This window comes from Hevea brasiliensis, chromosome 10, assembly GCF_030052815.1.
Source record: "Hevea brasiliensis isolate MT/VB/25A 57/8 chromosome 10, ASM3005281v1, whole genome shotgun sequence".
Lineage (NCBI taxonomy): Eukaryota > Viridiplantae > Streptophyta > Magnoliopsida > Malpighiales > Euphorbiaceae > Hevea > Hevea brasiliensis.
Window position 1 is genome coordinate 99445303 of NC_079502.1, and position 17970 is coordinate 99463272.

At 30.2% G+C, this 17970-nt stretch overlaps 2 protein-coding genes across 6 annotated transcripts; one reads left to right on the forward strand and one right to left on the reverse strand.

The window, feature by feature from the left end:
* The first annotated feature begins 341 nt into the window (after window positions 1-341).
* Window positions 342-4122, forward strand: LOC110652071 (uncharacterized). 2 transcript variants are annotated; one of them, XM_058128476.1, is made up of 2 exons: window positions 342-784; window positions 1467-4122. In XM_058128476.1, the coding sequence occupies exon 2, from the start codon at window positions 1648-1650 to the stop codon at window positions 3760-3762; it is 2115 nt and encodes a 704-aa protein (XP_057984459.1). In that variant the 5' UTR covers window positions 342-784; window positions 1467-1647; the 3' UTR covers window positions 3763-4122. The 2 variants fall into 2 exon arrangements, with proteins under 2 accessions (XP_057984459.1, XP_021663259.2); XM_021807567.2 differs by having other exon boundaries at window positions 1535-4122.
* Window positions 4123-9593: 5471 nt separating this feature from the next.
* Window positions 9594-14788, reverse strand: LOC110652072 (zinc finger CCCH domain-containing protein 18). Of its 4 annotated transcripts, none has more exons than XM_021807569.2 (9): window positions 14557-14787; window positions 13888-13944; window positions 12237-13204; window positions 11980-12138; window positions 11704-11883; window positions 10682-10758; window positions 10409-10579; window positions 10191-10317; window positions 9594-10079 (listed from the first exon to the last, which is right to left on the reverse strand). In XM_021807569.2, exons 3-9 carry the CDS (start codon window positions 13187-13189, stop codon window positions 10013-10015), a joined length of 1734 nt encoding a protein of 577 aa, XP_021663261.2. In that variant the 5' UTR covers window positions 13190-13204; window positions 13888-13944; window positions 14557-14787; the 3' UTR covers window positions 9594-10012. The 4 variants fall into 4 exon arrangements, with proteins under 4 accessions (XP_021663261.2, XP_057984460.1, XP_021663262.2 ...); XM_058128477.1 differs by having other exon boundaries at window positions 13888-14014; window positions 14553-14787; XM_021807570.2 differs by lacking the exon at window positions 13888-13944 and having other exon boundaries at window positions 10191-10308; window positions 14557-14788.
* Window positions 14789-17970: the final 3182 nt, after the last annotated feature.

The following is a 17970-nucleotide window of genomic DNA, read 5'->3' on the forward strand; positions in this document are numbered from 1 at the left end:
ATATATATATATATATATAACCAATTTAATTGATATTGTATTAAATAAATTATAATTAATGAAAATTTTAATTGAATTAATTAAATAAATGTATTTAGAAATGTATTTATTAAATATAAAAATTTTATATTTAATAATAAATTTATTATTTATATAAAAATAAATAATTAAATAAATGTAAATAATAAATTTAATAATATTATAAAAATTAAAACATAAAATAATAAAAACATTTTTTAAACTCCTAGCCAACTTCTAACCTCTACCAAACACTACCCTATCAAAATGATACAAATATTAATAATAACAATTACAATTATAAAAGCCAAAAAAAATAATTATTAGGTAGAATACGCATCCCTGCGCACTATAGCAATCCCCACCATTAAATACTATTAACACCGTTTGCTTCCACTGAAAATTATCATTTTTATTTATTAATTTTCCCTCATTTCCGATCGGCGATCGACGGGAGCCTCCAAAATCCTCGCCGCCGATTCACCAAAAATTCCCACCCGGACTATGACCCACCAGCCAACCCAAGACCCAATCCATTAATCATCCTCTTAAAAAACCCTAAATCCTTAATAATTATTGTACTATCTCCACTTTGTTATCGTCTATAAAATAAGCAGCAAAAAGGAGTTTGTGTTTTTGTGCGTGTGAAACTTCATAGTACACTGAGATTCACGAAATCAGGTCACTGTCTTGATTTTCTCGAGCTCCCAAGTACACGTGGCGATCTGGGTCTTGCTTCACTTCCCATTTCACTGTTCAAATCAAAGTGAGTTCTCTCTCGTTTTCTGTTTTTATTTTTTTGAGTTACTTTAATTGTGTGTGAATTAATTATTACTGTATGACTGTTGTGCACTTTGATTCTGTTTATGGTTTTATTTTTGGTGGAGGATTTGGAATTAACAATTGAAAATCTAGGGTTTATTAAGCTTCGATCTATGTGCATTTCTTTGAGATGTTAATTAAGTGAAATTTGGGCTTTGATTTGGGAATTTTAGTTGAATTGTGTTCTTATGGGTATTTATGATGATCTGAGATTTCTATTTTGTAGCTGTCTGTTTTTATTTTTATTTAAAAAAAAAAAGGAGCTATGTCTGTTTGTTTAGTGGGAAAATTGAGGAAAATGAGGGAAAATGGAATATAAAGCTGTCTTTTTTATGTCATTGCTGAGAAATTGCAGAGATGATAAACTCTGGTGACTCATTGTTGCACATTTGATTTATATTTATAATTTCTAATTTTAGTAAGCACATGAAATGAGGCGTTATTTGTCCGAATTTATGGCTTTTTCTTTCTTTTTTCCCCCTTCATTTCTCACTAATTAATCAGAGCTCAAAGTTGAAGTTAAAAACTTCTGAGACTAAATTGAAATCCAAAAAATGGTTTCTACATCAATGATTGCTACTACAGTAGATAGTCTTATTGAAATATTTTGGATTTGATCATTTAAGGTTTTACGCTGAGTATTCTTGAAGCTCGATGCTACAAGGACCTAAACATTCTGACAAAATATTTGCAGAGAAGAAAATGTGGTTATGCATGAGAATTGGGTGTCTTATGACGTTATGCATGCTGAGCTGGTCATAGCTTTTGCGTCAAGATTTTGGCTTTATAAGTTAATTGAATTTCCACATGGAAGCCAATGTAGAGGAGGCCCTTAGAGCAAAAGCGATTGCTGAGAAGCGATTTGCTGAAAAAGACTTTGCTGGTGCGAAGACTTATGCTCTAAAGGCAAAAAATCTGTGTCCTGGACTGGAGGGTATATCTCAGATGGTGGCCACTTTTGAAGTTTATATTGCATCTGAGGTTAAATGCAATGGCGAAATTGATTATTATTCAGTTCTTGGATTGAAGCCTTCTGCAGACAGGGATGCAGTGAAAAAGCAGTACCGGAAGATGGCTGTGTTGCTTCACCCTGATAAGAATAAAACTGTGGGAGCTGATGGGGCGTTTAAACTTGTATCTGAAGCATGGACCATGTTGTCAGATAATCTTAAGCGGAGCTCTTATGATCTCAAGAGAAACAAGCAGATGGCATCTTGTGTTGTGCAGACAAACTTATCTTCTGTTCATACTACTGGGGTCACAGGATATAACAATTGTTCCAATTCTTCAAGTTCTCATGGACTTGACACCTTTTGGACTGTATGCACTTCTTGTAAAGTTCAATATGAGTATCTACGGAAGTATGTGAATAAGAGACTTTCATGTAAGAACTGTCGAGGTACTTTCATTGCTGTCGAAACTGGGACAGCTCCAGTTAGTGGTTCTTTTCCTTACTGTCCCTGGTCATATGTTCCTGGTAGCGGGTATGGAAGTCATGGATATGATGGAGTTACATATGTCCCAACCACTGCTGCTGTATTTACAGGCAATGGGGCTTCAGGATTACACACTGGACATGGATATGAGTATGTTTCAAATGTGTCATTTCAGTGGAGCTCATTCTCTGGAACTTCTTCTGGAGTTGTGGGTCATAATGGATCGTCTGCTGTATCCACTGATGCTGTTTATCAGGTTAATGGAAATGCTGCTGGAGCAAAAGCTAATCTTAAAACATCAGCCAATGGAAAGCGTTCCATTAAAGCTGCCATTAGTAACATGAATTCAAGTGTCTCTGCCAGCTACAATGAATCTTCAGGTTCCAAGGCTGTTAGACCTGATAAGAAAAGGAAGGTTGTTTTCGAAGCCAACTTTAGGAATGGATATGAAGAAAAGGGATTGAATTCTGCTCCAGAAGCGGGATTGGCTAATGGAAATGCCAGCGCCGAGCATAACCCAAAGCTTTCCAATCCAAATGAACTCCCAGCAAGACGCATCTCAATTGCACCTGCTTTTGATGCTAGGAAGTTGTTGATTGACAAGGCAAGGACTGACATTCGTAAGAAATTAGAAGAGATCAGGTCTGCTGCCATTGCAGCTGCTGCAGTTAAACAGAAAGCACAAGATCAATCCAGAGAGGCAGGAGTTGGTCCTAAATGTGATCATTCAGATGTTTCTGGCCGTCAAATAAAGCCATCTAAAGCTGGGCCAATCTCAATAACGGTGCCTGATCCTGATTTCCATGATTTTGACAAAGATAGATCAGAGGAATGCTTCAAGCCAAAGCAAATATGGGCTATATATGATGAAGATGACGGCATGCCTCGCTTGTACTGTTTGATCCGCCAGATTATCTCAGTTGAACCCTTCAAGATTCTCATCACTTACTTAAACTCTAAAACTGATAGTGAATTTGGGCCAGTGAATTGGATAGATTCTGGGTTTACTAAATCTTGTGGGCAGTTCAGAGCATGGAATACTGATATTGTCGATCAAGTGAACATTTTCTCTCATGTTTTGAAAGGGGAGAAAGCTGGCAGGGGTGGTTGTGTTCGTATATACCCCAAAAGAGGAGATATTTGGGCTGTTTATCAAAACTGGTCACCTGATTGGAACATATCAACCCCGGATGATGTGAGGCATCAATATGAAATGGTTGAGGTTCTTGATGGTTACTCGGAAGAGCTTGGAGTCTGTGTCGCTCCTCTTGTCAAGTTGGCAGGTTTCAAGACAGTATACCAGAGGAACACAAACAAGGATGCTATTAGATGGATTCCTAGGAGAGAGATGTTACGCTTTTCTCACCAGGTACCATCTTGGTCACTTGAAGGAGAAGCGAGGAATTTGCCAGATAAGTGTTGGGATCTAGATCCAGCTGCAACTCCAGACGAACTACTTCATGCTGCAACAGAAGCCAAGGATTAGCCAAACACGGTCAAGCAGGAAAGCATGGTTTATTTGAAGTTGCATTTATCATTTTTATAGAAAATTTTTAGGTTGACTGTACAATATTTCACACTTGGTTCAAGGCCAATGCAACAATAACTCTATATGATTTCTAGATAATTGATGTTTACTGAGGAAGGTTGTGACTGGAATTCTGAGTCCATTGACTGCTCATTGACAGAAATATACTTCTGTTCAATGAGGCTGTTGTAACATTTATTGAGTTGTTACAGCTGATATCGAACTCAACAGAAATGTAATCTTTGTATGTTGGGCCACAATTCAATGCCAAAGAATTGCAAGGCTCAGTGCAATTCAACTGCTAGCCCCCTGAATTTATGATTGTTGCTTATTCTTGGAATGCAAGTGTACTTTTAGTTTCTGGTACCAACAGATGAGATGTCTGATCATCTGCAACATAAAATTTTGCTTTTAACTTTGTAATGTTCGTCCTGCTTCTCTCTTTATGATCTGGTCTGTTCGTTCATCCATGCTCCTCACTCTGTAGTTGCAATAACAGGCCCAAGGTTACAGGTCACAGCTTGCTGAGCTAACTTGCTTTGCAAATTAGCAATGAACTTCTGATGCTCTGAAACTGGTTGAAGTGTTTCATAGATGCCCACAAGCTGAAGTAGATGGAGGAGAAATTTGGCCCTATCATCGTACTTGAAGGGTGCTTGTCCAAGCCGGCATTAATTCTCATTAATAACATTTCTCACTTCTCTTGATTCAATGGTCCATACTAAATCACAAGTTTCACTTGCCTTTATCACGTCTTAAAATGTAAAATGACTATATTATCCTTCTAGATTAGTAGGTGAAAAAAAAAAAGAACTACATAATTAGGATCTTCTTATTTCTTTATGTAATTTTTGAGTGTGGTTTGATGAAGCTCACCCCAATGATGCCACGTCATGTGAGATTGAGCCTAACTTTGAGCAATGTTTACCAAACACAAATACGAAGCTTAAGAAGCATGAAATCTGATATTTCTGCAATAACTAATGGGACTAACACATCAGAAAGCCATGTTCTCAATTCCTTGTTTGGTGATAATTTTTTTTTTTTTTAAATTAGTGAGCTATATATTTATAGAAATAAAAAATTAATCATTAATATCTAAAAAGCTAAATTTTTCTTATTTTTATTAAAAATATTTACCATAAAATTGAAAAGTTCTACTATTAATAATTAAAAAAATTTAAACTTAATCTTCAAAATATAAACTCAATAATTAAGGATTCAACTCTTGATATATCCATTTTGAGTTCAAATTTTATTGATTTTTATCGAAATTTCGCATATATAGATAATATATATATATATATATATTCTACTATAAATTTTTAGTGGTCTGTAAACTCATCTTAACTCTGGAATGTGGAGAACTTTCGTATCCTAAACTTTTAAGAGAAAAAAAAAAAATCAAACGATCTATATATCTCAATGGCAAATATAACTCTAGAAATGAGTCAATTAATTTTTTAATAAAAAAATTCATTAATTATTATATTTATTTTTATAATGACGTGCACGTGAAATCAAGAATATATGATTATAAATAAAATAAAATAAGGAATATACAAAGCATATTCTTATGCCCTATGTCATTTTGAAAATGGGCAGTTGGCCATGGCTTCTCTCCTTTTCATGGACCTAAGAGGCAATCGGATCCAACACAAGATGGGTTCTGAAAGTATTAGGTGGACTTAGACCAACAAGCCCCAAAATCTTTTTATTACCCATAATTAAAACCCTATTCTTATTTAGAAGCTTCCAAATTAAAACCCAACTTTGCTATGCGAATCAACGGTCGCAAGCTCGGGTCTTCGCATTCTTCCATTTGTATTCTCCTTCAATAATTTGGTCAAATCAGTAGAATTTAGGGACGGTAATAGGTGGAGTTCTTGTGAATACCTGATTTAATTAAATATAAATTTAAATAATATATAATTAAATTTAGAATGAATTTAAATTTAAAATTTAATACTCATGTGAGGTTGAAATTTTATATGTTAGATATTCGTTATCTGAAAACATAAATTATTAATAAAAATAATTTTTTATATAAATTTTTAATTTAAATATATAAAATTAAATAGGTTTAAGCATTTGAAATAAGTTAAGATTTTGAAAATATTAATCGAATTTGGATATAGTAATTTTCATAAATATTCTACTGCTGAACCACACTCTAAATTTAATCAATTTTTCTTGATTTTATTTTGATCTAATATTAAGAGGAGATAGAAAGTTCTCTTCATTTTAAATTCAAAAATTTTACCTGATAATAATATATTATTATTTTATTAAAAATATTTTATTTTTACATATTTAAATATTACAATTTTTAAAAAAGAATATATATGACTTATAATTTATATTTTTAGTGAATATATTTATATTATATAATGATAAATTAAAATAAAAAAAATAAAAGAAAATCCTGCGGAAAACTTGCCCCACTCCATAAAGTAGAAAAATTCTCATCCCTGACCTTGATCCTCGGCGAAGCAATTCCCGCTGGATTGCAATCCGTACAAATCATCAAAACTCAAGGCTTCTTCTATGACTAGAGGCGACAATGGAACTAGCCTGGAGCTTCGCTGTATTCTTGGAGCAGCAAAAATGATAATGAAAGTCTTGGGCAGCTTTGACCTCTCTCTCTCTCTATCATTGGATTCCCACTTTTCAACGAAAAGGCCAACAATTCATGCTTAAACCATGCAAAGGGAAAACATTTAGCTAGAGTTTGTTGCTATACAACTGTGGAATTGTAGGCCTTGAAACTAATCTTTTGTTTGGATTGAAAAATATAGAGAGAAGGAAAAAGAAATTTGATGGAGAGAAATAAATTTAATTTTTTTAAATAAGTACTTATTTGGCAAATAGAGGGGAGAAAAGAGAAGAAAGGACGAGAAATTATATTTCTCAACTTCTTGAATTTAAGTTAAAATATTTTCCTTTAAATTGATGAAAAATAGAGAGAAATGAATATGATTTGTATTAAAATACTTGAATCATAATATTTCTCTCTAAATTAGTGAAAATTTGAAGGAAATGATGAAAAATTAATATAAAATACTTAAAATACCCATTTAAAATATTATACATAAAAAAAAGAGATGGTATAATATTGACTTCCTCCTTTTTAAGAGAGAAATTGCATTTCTATTCTATTCTAATAATCTATCCAAACAATATACAATATAAGGTAAATTAAATTTTCTTTCTTTTTTCTTTATTCCTCTTATTTAATTTTTCTTCGATTCTCTCGCAAATTAATGATTCAAATAAAGGATAAGGGAAAAGAGTGGGAAGGTGTTACCATGTTGGGTAGAAATTTTTATTTGATACAATTATTGTATATACAATAATTTAATTATAATAATTGATTATAACGAGTTTTACGTGAGATCCATGATAATCAACGGTTACAATAAAATTATTGTACATACGTCAATTTCATTGTATAATTTTCATTGGGTAGGCATTCGATAGCATAGCAATTATGAAGAAGTGGCTTAAAGTCATTTTAAGATATTAAAATTTTATTTTTATTTGATTTTATTTAATATATTATTGATTTAAATGTACTTTTTTATTAATATAATTAAATCTGATTAATTAAATTATTATATTTTCATATATAATGAGGATTGACTTATAATTTTTATTAAATCTCAAAAAATTCTTGTAGTTTATCTAATACTTTTAATCCCTTATTGTTTTTAAGTATAGTATACAAAACCATGTATTTTAAATTTTAGGATAAATTATCATTTTTTTTTCTTTTAAGTTTGTTAAAAAATTAGTGGTTAGTCTCTTTATTTCTAATTTAAAATTATTATATTTTTAAAGTTTCATTTCATTATCTCATTCAAATTAAATGCATTTTCATTAATAAGAAGTTAAATAATTAAAATAATTTCAATTTTTATTAGAAGAATTATTTTATTAATAAAATAAAACTTAAAAATGAAAATTTTAAATTAAAAATAGAAAAATTAACCTATAATTTTTAATAAATTTCAAAGAATAAATTATCTTTATCCTATAATTTTATTAGTTTCTCATTTTGATTAATAAAATAAAAGAACTATATTATTAATGGAATCAAAATTTAAATATGATCAATTTTGACATCAAATTATAATTTAAAAAAATTATTATTTAATTCTTACATTTTAATAAAATTAACTATTTAATACATTTATCTTAAAAAATACTTTATTTAATCTCTATTTTTTATTCGTAAATTATTTACTCCCTTTTGTTAATTATTCTATCAGTCTAACTCGTTGCAAGATAAAATAATTATAGACGTGACTAGATAATTAATAAATTTGAAATTATTGGGATAAAATAATTATATTATTTAAATTATAAATATTAAATATTATATTTTAAAAATAAAAAAATAAATAATTAATTTTATTAAAAATATAAAAATTAAATAATAATTTTCTCTATAATTTACCTTAAATTTTTACAACACACATAAAAAACAACTAGTGATGACAAAGTGGGATCCACAAATCCTCGATAAATCCGAAAGAGGACCCACATTTCCTAATGAGATCCATCAAATACACACATGAAATTCAAAACTGCTTTAAGAACATGCAGTTTGTGGCCTCATTAATAAAAAAAAAAAAGTCAATGATCTGATTGGGTAACCATAGAAGTTGATTATATTATAATATTATCCACTGAAGAAGCCATGGTGATAGATGGACCAGACAACAAAAATTATATCTGTAAAACATAATCATGCTGGAACCAAACAACACATTCTATAATAATTATTCATATTTGATTCCGCCATTTATGGGTCTCTGTTTTTTTTATTAAAAAAAAGGTGGACCCACATGTTCTAAAATAATAATATCTTTCATGTGAGATTGATGAAAAATTTTTCCAAGTCCATAACTCAATCTAGAAGTAAGCAAACACTTCTACTACTGCTACAAATAATAATGATAATAATAAATTAAATCATTTTATTTTTTTAAAAAAAGTTTCAACTTGATTTTATTAGTATTTTTAAAAAATTTAATTTTTAATTTGAATTTATTATTTTTATAAAAAAAATTAAACAGACTGATTTATTTAATTTATGATCTATTTTTATTGATTTTATGGACTTGTATGGAATATAATGAGTAATTTATAAAATTTATAGTATATTCAAAATTAAAGATAACGAAATGGAAAAGGTTCAATAAAATAAATTTAAATTGATAAATTGAACTAAATCAGAATTTTTTAATATATTTCAATTCAATGTAATTAATATTAATTTTTGTAATTCAATTCATCGGTCGTTTCAATTTAGTTCGGTTCGAAATCAACTAATTACGCAACCCTACTCTATCCATTGCTCTATTGTTTCAATATTTTAGTATTATTTTTAATTTAATAATAAAAAAATCAAAAGTCTATCTCATAATATACAAAATAAAAAATAAAAACCATAAAGTCCAAAAAATATTTTTATATAACATAAATAATTGTTCAAACTACATACAAAATAGAATAAGATCTTAATAACTTGGACACCATAACTTACATGTTGTCTATGATATTGAATAAGTACAGCTTCACATTTTTAAAGCAAAATAAACAATAGAAATGAGCCCTTGGACTTTAAACAAAAACTCAAACAACTCTTATAATGGATCTCCTCGACGCGAGCAAGATTAGACTTAATCCAATGAGCTAAGAGATACGTGTGATCTACCACCAAAAAAAAAAAACTCAAACATGATCCAAACCATCACAACAATGAATTTAAGATAACAACAACCTTTGTATAAATTAGATTTATTAGTATTAATAACCGAGTCTTGACTGTTGATACAGAGCTCTGCAACTTCATGACTATTTATATTACATTTTCTTTCTAAAGACCAACAAGCTGTCTAGCTTGCTTACTTTTCTGTGATTACATTAAATAAATAAGAAAAAAAGATCTTATAAACCAGTAACATATTAGCTTTTGCTGTATTCTGTTTTCTTTGCATTCTCCTCCACCAACAAGTAACATGAAGAATTAGTTCATCTAGTTTTTTTTTCGGTTGGGTATGTACGACTATGAAGCTGACCGATCAAGTTGAGGTAAATTTAAAAAGAAGAAGAAACTCCTGTTTCATCATACCCTTGAAATATGGTCTTCGAATACGGTCTTCTCTACCTTTATAATAATTATGTCTGTACTGTATTTTCTCTATATAACCATTGAAATGCCACTCCCTATTGATGCAAAGGGGCTTTCTGGAAGGTTAAGTCCTTGGCTGCTCACATGTTCAAAAAGAAATCTGAATCAGAACTGCACCCGATATTTTCATGCACAAATGTTAAGCTCTTATAATAGCACAAAAATGAATGAATATGCATTTTAATACCTATCTTGATCACTGTAATTTGTGCTTGTATGCTTGAGTTTGTCCTCGCTGGAGGAACCGTTATTCAAAACTTCGAGAAAATAATTGAAACGCTCTGCAGATGGGAACTCTGCTTGTTCTGCAGGGGCTAAATGGTTTGCATCGACGAATAAGCATTAGTCAAGAAGCAGGAAAAATAAAAGCAAGAAAATAAAACTGAGATGAAAAGAATATCAGACCTTCTGACAACTTCAACTCATCCATTAAGGAGCCAAAATAAGAGTTATGATTGAGGGATTTGGAACCTAAATTCAACTCTGAGAGACGCCTTGTCTCAAGTTCGAGTGCATGCTCTTGTTCATCCATTAGCTGCTTCCTGATAATTCTTGAATTACCATAAACTTTTGTCACTGCAAAAATTTCCCAAAAAAGAAAATTAGCGATATAAAAATGTCACGACATAAATTAAAACTATAAAATATTTTTCTTCTTTATTTGAAGGTTATGCTTACTTGAATGAAGCTCAGAATCTCCATCTATGAAGTGCGGGCCATAATATATTGAGGGCTGTATTTTCTCGGAATACTTTCTGCATCACAATTTTCTTGAAATAATAAATACAAATTTGAAAAATAAACATTGAAAACAAAATGTGCAACTCTAAAAGCAAACTCAAAAACAAAAGATCATGTTTCTGGTTCCAGGTAAACAAGATTCTTCCAAAACATGTTCACTGGCATCGCATAAAATTTCTGAAAGTCATACAAGGAAAGCAGGAAGGTATAATTACTTCACATACAAGATTTAAGTAAAAACAATGCCAGAATCATAATTTTTCATTCCAATCTCTAAAAAAGTGAGAAGAAAACAAAAATCAAACAAGGAATTCTTTATTTATTGTTAAAAGCCGAAGAAGAATAGAAAAGAAGCACTAGGCTTTGTCAAGCCAGCTGGAATCTTTTATGCATTATTGATGTTGATGATTGCATGAAGCTTGATTCCAACTATGTGCATGTTTGGCAAACTCCATTAATGCCAAATTTAGAAAATAATGCGTCTATAAGTCGCATTTTGCACCATACTAGAAAGAATCAGAAGTTGGGAGATTAATGGAAAGTAATCTCATAATTTAGATAAGTAATAAATCCCAATAAGCAAAATATGACGCATAATGGGAAAAAAAATCATCTATGAAAAATTGAGACCACTTCAAAGGAAAGGATCAGCACCACTCGTCAAAAGGTAATGCCAGCATGCACTAAAGGAGCTAATTATAGAGATGCAAATGACATGACAATAATTATAAGAAGAGATAAGTTTTTATATAGGCTGTAATGATTCTGTTGAGAATCTCTTTGCCATTTCAGATCAGCAAACTATGGAAGCAATAACGATGTTACAGAACTTTAGGACTTGATGAATATTTAAATCAAAAGGAACCAACATGAAGTATAAAGCTAAAATCTAACCACAAATGCAATATAAGGTAATAGATGCTGCACCTGTAAAAAAAAAAAAAAAAAAAAAAAATTACCTATCAACAAGCCTTGACTTTTCCTTATAGGGCTTCACCAGAACACGAGCCCCGCACACAAAATGAGGATTCCCCTTTGCCAATATTTGTTTGACAGTCTCTACGAAAACGAAAGTGACGAATCCAAACATCCTCTTCTGTTGGCATGGAATCCTAACATCTTGAACAGGCCCAAATTTGCTACAAAAATAAAATGAAAAATCTTTAGAATGTAAAGCTCAAAAGAGAATTAAATGATAATGAGAAACATCCATAAAAATAATCAAATATACTCACCTGAAGTAGTTGGAAACATCTTGCTCTGTAAAGGTACTTTCCGCTGGAAAAGTAAGATAAATCTGCCTAGAACCAGCAACAATTCCACCAGCATCATTTCTTTCACCAGCATACTTGGGAACATCTTCTGCCAGAATCACTGAATGCTGCCCGTGAGGCCTGAATCAAATGAATTACAATTGAAAGTTACAATTGACGTCAAGAAAATTTACCTGACGAGAAAAAAAAAAAGATGAATGAATGTTCACATATTGCACCTGTCAATGACACGAATGCTGTTCTTCAATCGAGCTAAAAGCTTTGTCAGACTATAACCAGCCTTACCATGTCTCTGGCTTTCTGTAAGATACCCTTCTGCCTGAAGGGTCCTCCCATATTTCTCATAATACATAATTGGCAAAGAGGCAATCGAAACAGGCATTCCTCGTCTTGATCTCAGAAGTTCAGTAATCTCCATCTCAAGCTTTTCAAGGGACCCTGGCAAGATAAAATGTTCTTCGCTGGAAATCTCATTTGATTTCGGGCTGAAAATCTGAGAAAAGCTTTCTGACATTGGATGGCCATGGAAATACCTACAATTGTTTCCATGTTTACAGAATCCCTTGTTGAAATAATGACAAACTTTAACAGGTAACTCAGGCAAACTTGGAGACCTTCTATTAGTCCTAGGACCCAATGCAGGTTCTGGGTAAAAGTAATTGCTAGAAAAATCAGAATTCACAGATTTAGCAAACTCTAACTGATCATCCAATGTCAGGTACCGCATTTGGCTCGGAAGCCTATAATCTTTAGCAACCGACTCTGAATACCCCGGCTCGCCAAAGTCCAAGTTATGCACCTGTTGCTGGTCGACAGTTACTTGAGCATCCCAATACGAGCTTACAGCCCTATGTGAAGCTACTGGAGACGAAGCTGGGTGAGGAGAAGCTGGTGAAAAGGGAGTGAATTGTAAAGGGATGTCTAAAGCAGGTACTGAATTCACCTGAGATGGTGAGATTGGAGTAGAAACTGCTGGTTTGTTTAGCCCAAGGTCAGACTTGGCTTTGGTAATCAAGGAATAAATCAAATTATCTGGGCTAAAAGCCAGCCGGATCATTTCTCGTTCACCATGGTCTTGTAACAGAAGATACCCAATGATCTTAGACACATTTGCAGGGTCTAGCTTCTGAATTCTGTTGTATACAACCTTAGTGGACTCTGTAAAATCCATTTCAAATTCTCAATCCTGCAAAATGCAAACCAAGTACACAAGGTTAGGACATATCTAGAATTCTGCTAATTGATAACACTCTATATTTGCTGTTTGCAGAGAGAGATTTGATAGAGCACAAAAACATGTAAAATTCTTATACAACCTCTAACACAATTACATGCAGATCTATCAGACCGAGAAGATAAGAACATTAATATTCATGAAAATTTATCCAAAAAACAAGGATTTTTTAACTTTTTTATGGAGACATTACCCCATTTCCATTTCTTTTACCACATAAAGAAATTAACTATTTTGCCAATAAAATAACCATAAATAACAAAATACAGCCATAAAAGGAGAGCTGATCCAAGCAACATGCTCAAAACAGGAAGACTTGACAGCTAAATCTGACTCAGATAAAAGCTGGAAAATTATCGCTTCAAAAAGAGAAGCATAAACAGGAAATACATACATTATTTTCTTTATTTAGCATAGAGAATAGCATAATTTTGACTTTAAACAATCAAAGAAAAGGGGCAACAAAAAAAAGAAAAGAAAAGAAAAGAAAAAAAAAAGTCATCAAACAGAATACTGGAACACATAACATATATTTTCTTTTCTTACAAAAAGAATCAGAGAAACTAAACCAGAAAATTGAGCTTCAGAGTAGAACACTAAAAGAAATACTGAAATTCAAAAAGACATTTTCCTACCACAAAAGAAAATGAGACAGTTGCCATAATCTCAATCTTCAAACAGATGTTTATGCTCTGAAAAACCAAAGGAAACCATAAGGGACAGGTTTTAAAAAAAAATGCCCTTCTTCTTCTTCTTCTTCTTCTTCTTCTTCTTCTTCTACTTTATTTGTTTTTTTTTTTTTTTACCTTGAGAATAAACAAAGAAAGAAAAATAAATCTCAAAGAAACAAAGAAGCCAAAAATTTCAACATTTGAGTAAAACCCAACATTTTAAACACCCAATCATTGTTTTGCTGCATTCTTTAAGAAGCTGACGTCCAATTTCAGGAAAATTGACCAATACAAAGGGAAAAAAAAGGAAAGAACAAGAAAATCAAAAGTTTCTTCTCATAATTTCATCCTAAAATTAACCATAAGAACCTTCAATTAAGGCCCTATCAAACCAGAGCTATAATTTTTTAAAAGAACACAGAACTGACACTGGAATCACAGCACGTTAACAATTAAAGAAAGGGGAGCAGGACATGCACAAAACAACACTCTTCAGTTATTTTTGACACTGAAACTCCCAGTTTTGAAACATTAAAAAGTACCCACATAAAAATAAAAAATAAAAAAAAACTTTTGCGACAATTCACCAGAAAAGCTAAAATCTTTGAAGCAAAAATACCAGACCAGACCTACCCACAAAACAAAAATCTAACAGATATGGCTCTTGAAAGATGAAGAAGCAAAGTCAGACAAAACAACCCAAGGCCTCATACAAATTCTCTTCCATAACCATGGCTTTACTGAATTCCTCCCTCTGTTTCGGTTTTCTCTGTGTCTCTGTTTCTCTTCCTTTATTACTCTGTTTCTTTTTTCTACTTTTATCGTCTTATTCTCCGCAAAAACACCATTATTAAAAGTTAAAAATAAAATTTAATTATGAAAAAAAAAAAAGAAAATGACAGAAAGGATAGCTTTAAAGGGCGCCTTGTCTTTAGTTTAAATCAACTCTGGCTTAAAATACATTTACATTCTCTCTCCAACATTTGCTGGAAAAAGCCCATGAGAGAAGTTGAAAGGTTTTTTATTATTATTTTTTTTATATTTTATTTTCATAATTATTTATTTAATTTTTTTATTTTTATAATTTAAAATTTCCTTTCTTTAATAATAATAAATTTTACAGGTTGTACCCTAGTGGGAGAAAATTGCGCCAACTTGCTCGGGTTTCATAACTGTAATTCACCCGAATGGCATTAAGAAAAATTATGATTAAGTCCTTAAGATATAACAAAATTTATAAACTAATCCTTAACTTATTATTAATAATAATTTAGTTTTCAAATTTAATTTTTTTAATAAATTAGCTCTTGTCATTAATTACCTTTTAATTTCAAATTATTTAGTCGCTAAAAGATATTTTATTTATCATTTATTTTATATTTAAATAACTATATATTTTATCAAATCTAAATGAGTTATAATATGCTTTTCAAAAAATTAATTTAAATAAAAATTTAATTTGAAATGTAGTTTTTAAGAATATTTGTAAATTATAAATAAATTATAACTTTATGCGATATATGTCTAATTATGTAATATCAAAATAAATTATGTTAAATCATATAAAAATAATTTTTTTTTATAAAATTATTTTCCTGAAATAAGTTTACAGAATTTTATTATTATTTATTTATTAAAAAAATATTAAACTAAGACAATATTTTTTTTTTACAAAATTATAAACCATTATGTTAGAAATACTTAAGAATTTAGTAAAACACATCATATGTTATGAACTATTTCCTACTGTTTTATATTTAAATAATTATAAATAAACAATATTTAATATTTATAAAATATATTATTATTTAAATGTAAATAAATTAATAAAATTAAAATTAAAAGACTAAATCATTACTCAAAAATAAATTAGACACTGGCTTCTATCTCTCTCAATCAATTTGGCTTCATGCCCGGTCGTTCAACTATGGAAGCGATCTTTCTCATTAGAAGCTTGATAGAGAAATATAGAGATGTGAAGAAAGATCTACACATAGTTTTTATTGATTTGGAGAAGGCTTATGATAGTGTTCCAAGAGATGTTCTATGGAGTGTGTTAGAACAAAATAGGGTATCTATTAGGTACATACAAGCGTTGAAAGATATGTATGAAGGAGCAACTACTATTGTGCGCACAGTGGGAGGGGACACAATAGATTTTCCCATCTCAATTGGATTACACCAAGGATCAGCTATAAGCCCTTACCTTTTTACATTAGTTTTAGATGAATTGACGAAATATATATAAGAGAGTATTCCTTAGTGCATAATGTTTGCAGATGATATTGTTCTGATAGATGAGAGGCGAGAAAGAGTCAATAGAAAATTAGAGCTTTGGAGAAGTACTCTAGAGTCAAAGGGCTTTAAGTTAAGTAGAACGAATATAGAATACATGTATTGCAAGTTCAGTGAATGCCAAACTGGTGATAGGGAATGAGTTAATTTGGATGGAGTGGTACTGTCCCAAAGTAATCACTTTAAATATCTCGGCTTAATCCTTCAAGTAGATGGGGGATGTGAGGAGGATGTTAGTCATAGGATTAAAGCCGGATGGTTGAAGTGGAGACATGCCATGGGAGTTTTATGTGATCGCAAGATTCTCAATAAGTTGAAAGGAAAATTTTACCGTACAGCCATATGACCGGCTATGTTATATGGTAGTGAGTGTTAGGCATTGAAAGAGTCGTATGCGTTTAAGATAAGAGTTGCAGAGATAAGAATGTTAAGGTGGATGAGTGGCCATACTAGACTAGATAAAGTCCGTGATGAGAGTATTAGAGAAAAGGTAGGAGTTGTACCAATTGAGGATAAGTGGAGAGAAGGGAGATTGAGATGGTTTCGTCATATGAAGTGTAGACATACGGAGACTCCAGTTAGACAAGTAGAGCACATTAGGTTAGAGGATAGAAAAAAAAAGGGATAGACCAAAATTGACTTAGAGGAGAGTAGTACAATATGACCTAGAAGCATTACAAATTTCTGAAGATTTAATCCAAAATCGTTTAGAGTGGAGAAAGCGAATTCATATAGCCGACCCCAAATTTTTGTGATAAAGGCTTAGTTGAGTTGAGTTGTCATTAATTCCCTTTTAATTTCAAATTATTTAGTCGCTAAAAGATATTTTATTTATCATTTATTTTATATTTAAATAGCTATATATTTTATCAAATCTAAATGAGTTATAATATGCTTTTCAAAAAATTAATTTAAATAAAAATTTAATTTGAAATGTTGTTTTTAAGAATATTAGTAAATTATAAATAAATTATAAATTTATGCGATATATGTCTAATTATGTAATATCAAAATAAATTACGTTAAATCATATAAAAATAAATTTTTTTTTATAAAATTATTTTCCTGAAATAAGTTTACAGAATTTTATTATTATTTATTTATTAAAAAAATATTAAACTAAGACAATATTTTTTTTTACAAAATTATAAACCATTATGTTAGAAATACTTAAGAATTTAGTAAAACACATCATATGTTATGAACTATTTCCTACTGTTTTATATTTAAATAATTATAAATATAACAATATTTAATATTTATAAAATATATTATTATTTAAATGTAAATAAATTAATAAAATTAAAATTAAAAGACTAAATCATTACTCAAAAATAAATTAGACACTGGCTTATAAGTTCTGCTATTGTAATTTAACCTATAATATCATTGCCTCTCCCTCAATCGGATTGAAACCGATTTTAATTAAATTAAAATCATAAAAAGAAGAGTCAATTTTAATATTCGAAACTAACCATTCAATAAGATGAAAAAAAAAAAATCGGTGATTCTAAAATAAAACTTTAAGATTAAATTATTTTCAGAGTTAAAGATATTTTGATCATTTTTATTAAATTTAATAAAAAATTAATAGTGATTCTAATGACAAAAAATTAACTTATATAAGTTTAGTAAAATATCAAGAAGTAAATTACTTAATTTTAAAACTACATAAATTAAGTTATAAGTTTAACAAAATCTTATGAATTAAATTATTAATAAACTAAATTTTAGATATTAAATTATTTTCAT

Bases quoted from the DNA above. Each gene is read 5' to 3' on its own strand.
- LOC110652071 (XM_058128476.1), top strand. From the start codon at position 1,648: ATGGAAGCCAATGTAGAGGAGGCCCTTAGAGCAAAAGCGATTGCTGAG.
- LOC110652072 (XM_021807568.2), bottom strand. From the start codon at position 13,189: ATGGATTTTACAGAGTCCACTAAGGTTGTATACAACAGAATTCAGAAG. The intron at 12,139-12,236 runs GTGCAATATGTG...CATTTGATTCAG, and splicing joins AGCATTCGTGTCATTGACAG to GCCTCACGGGCAGCATTCAG. The intron at 10,318-10,408 runs GTCTGATATTCT...CAAACCATTTAG, and splicing joins TGAGTTGAAGTTGTCAGAAG to CCCCTGCAGAACAAGCAGAG.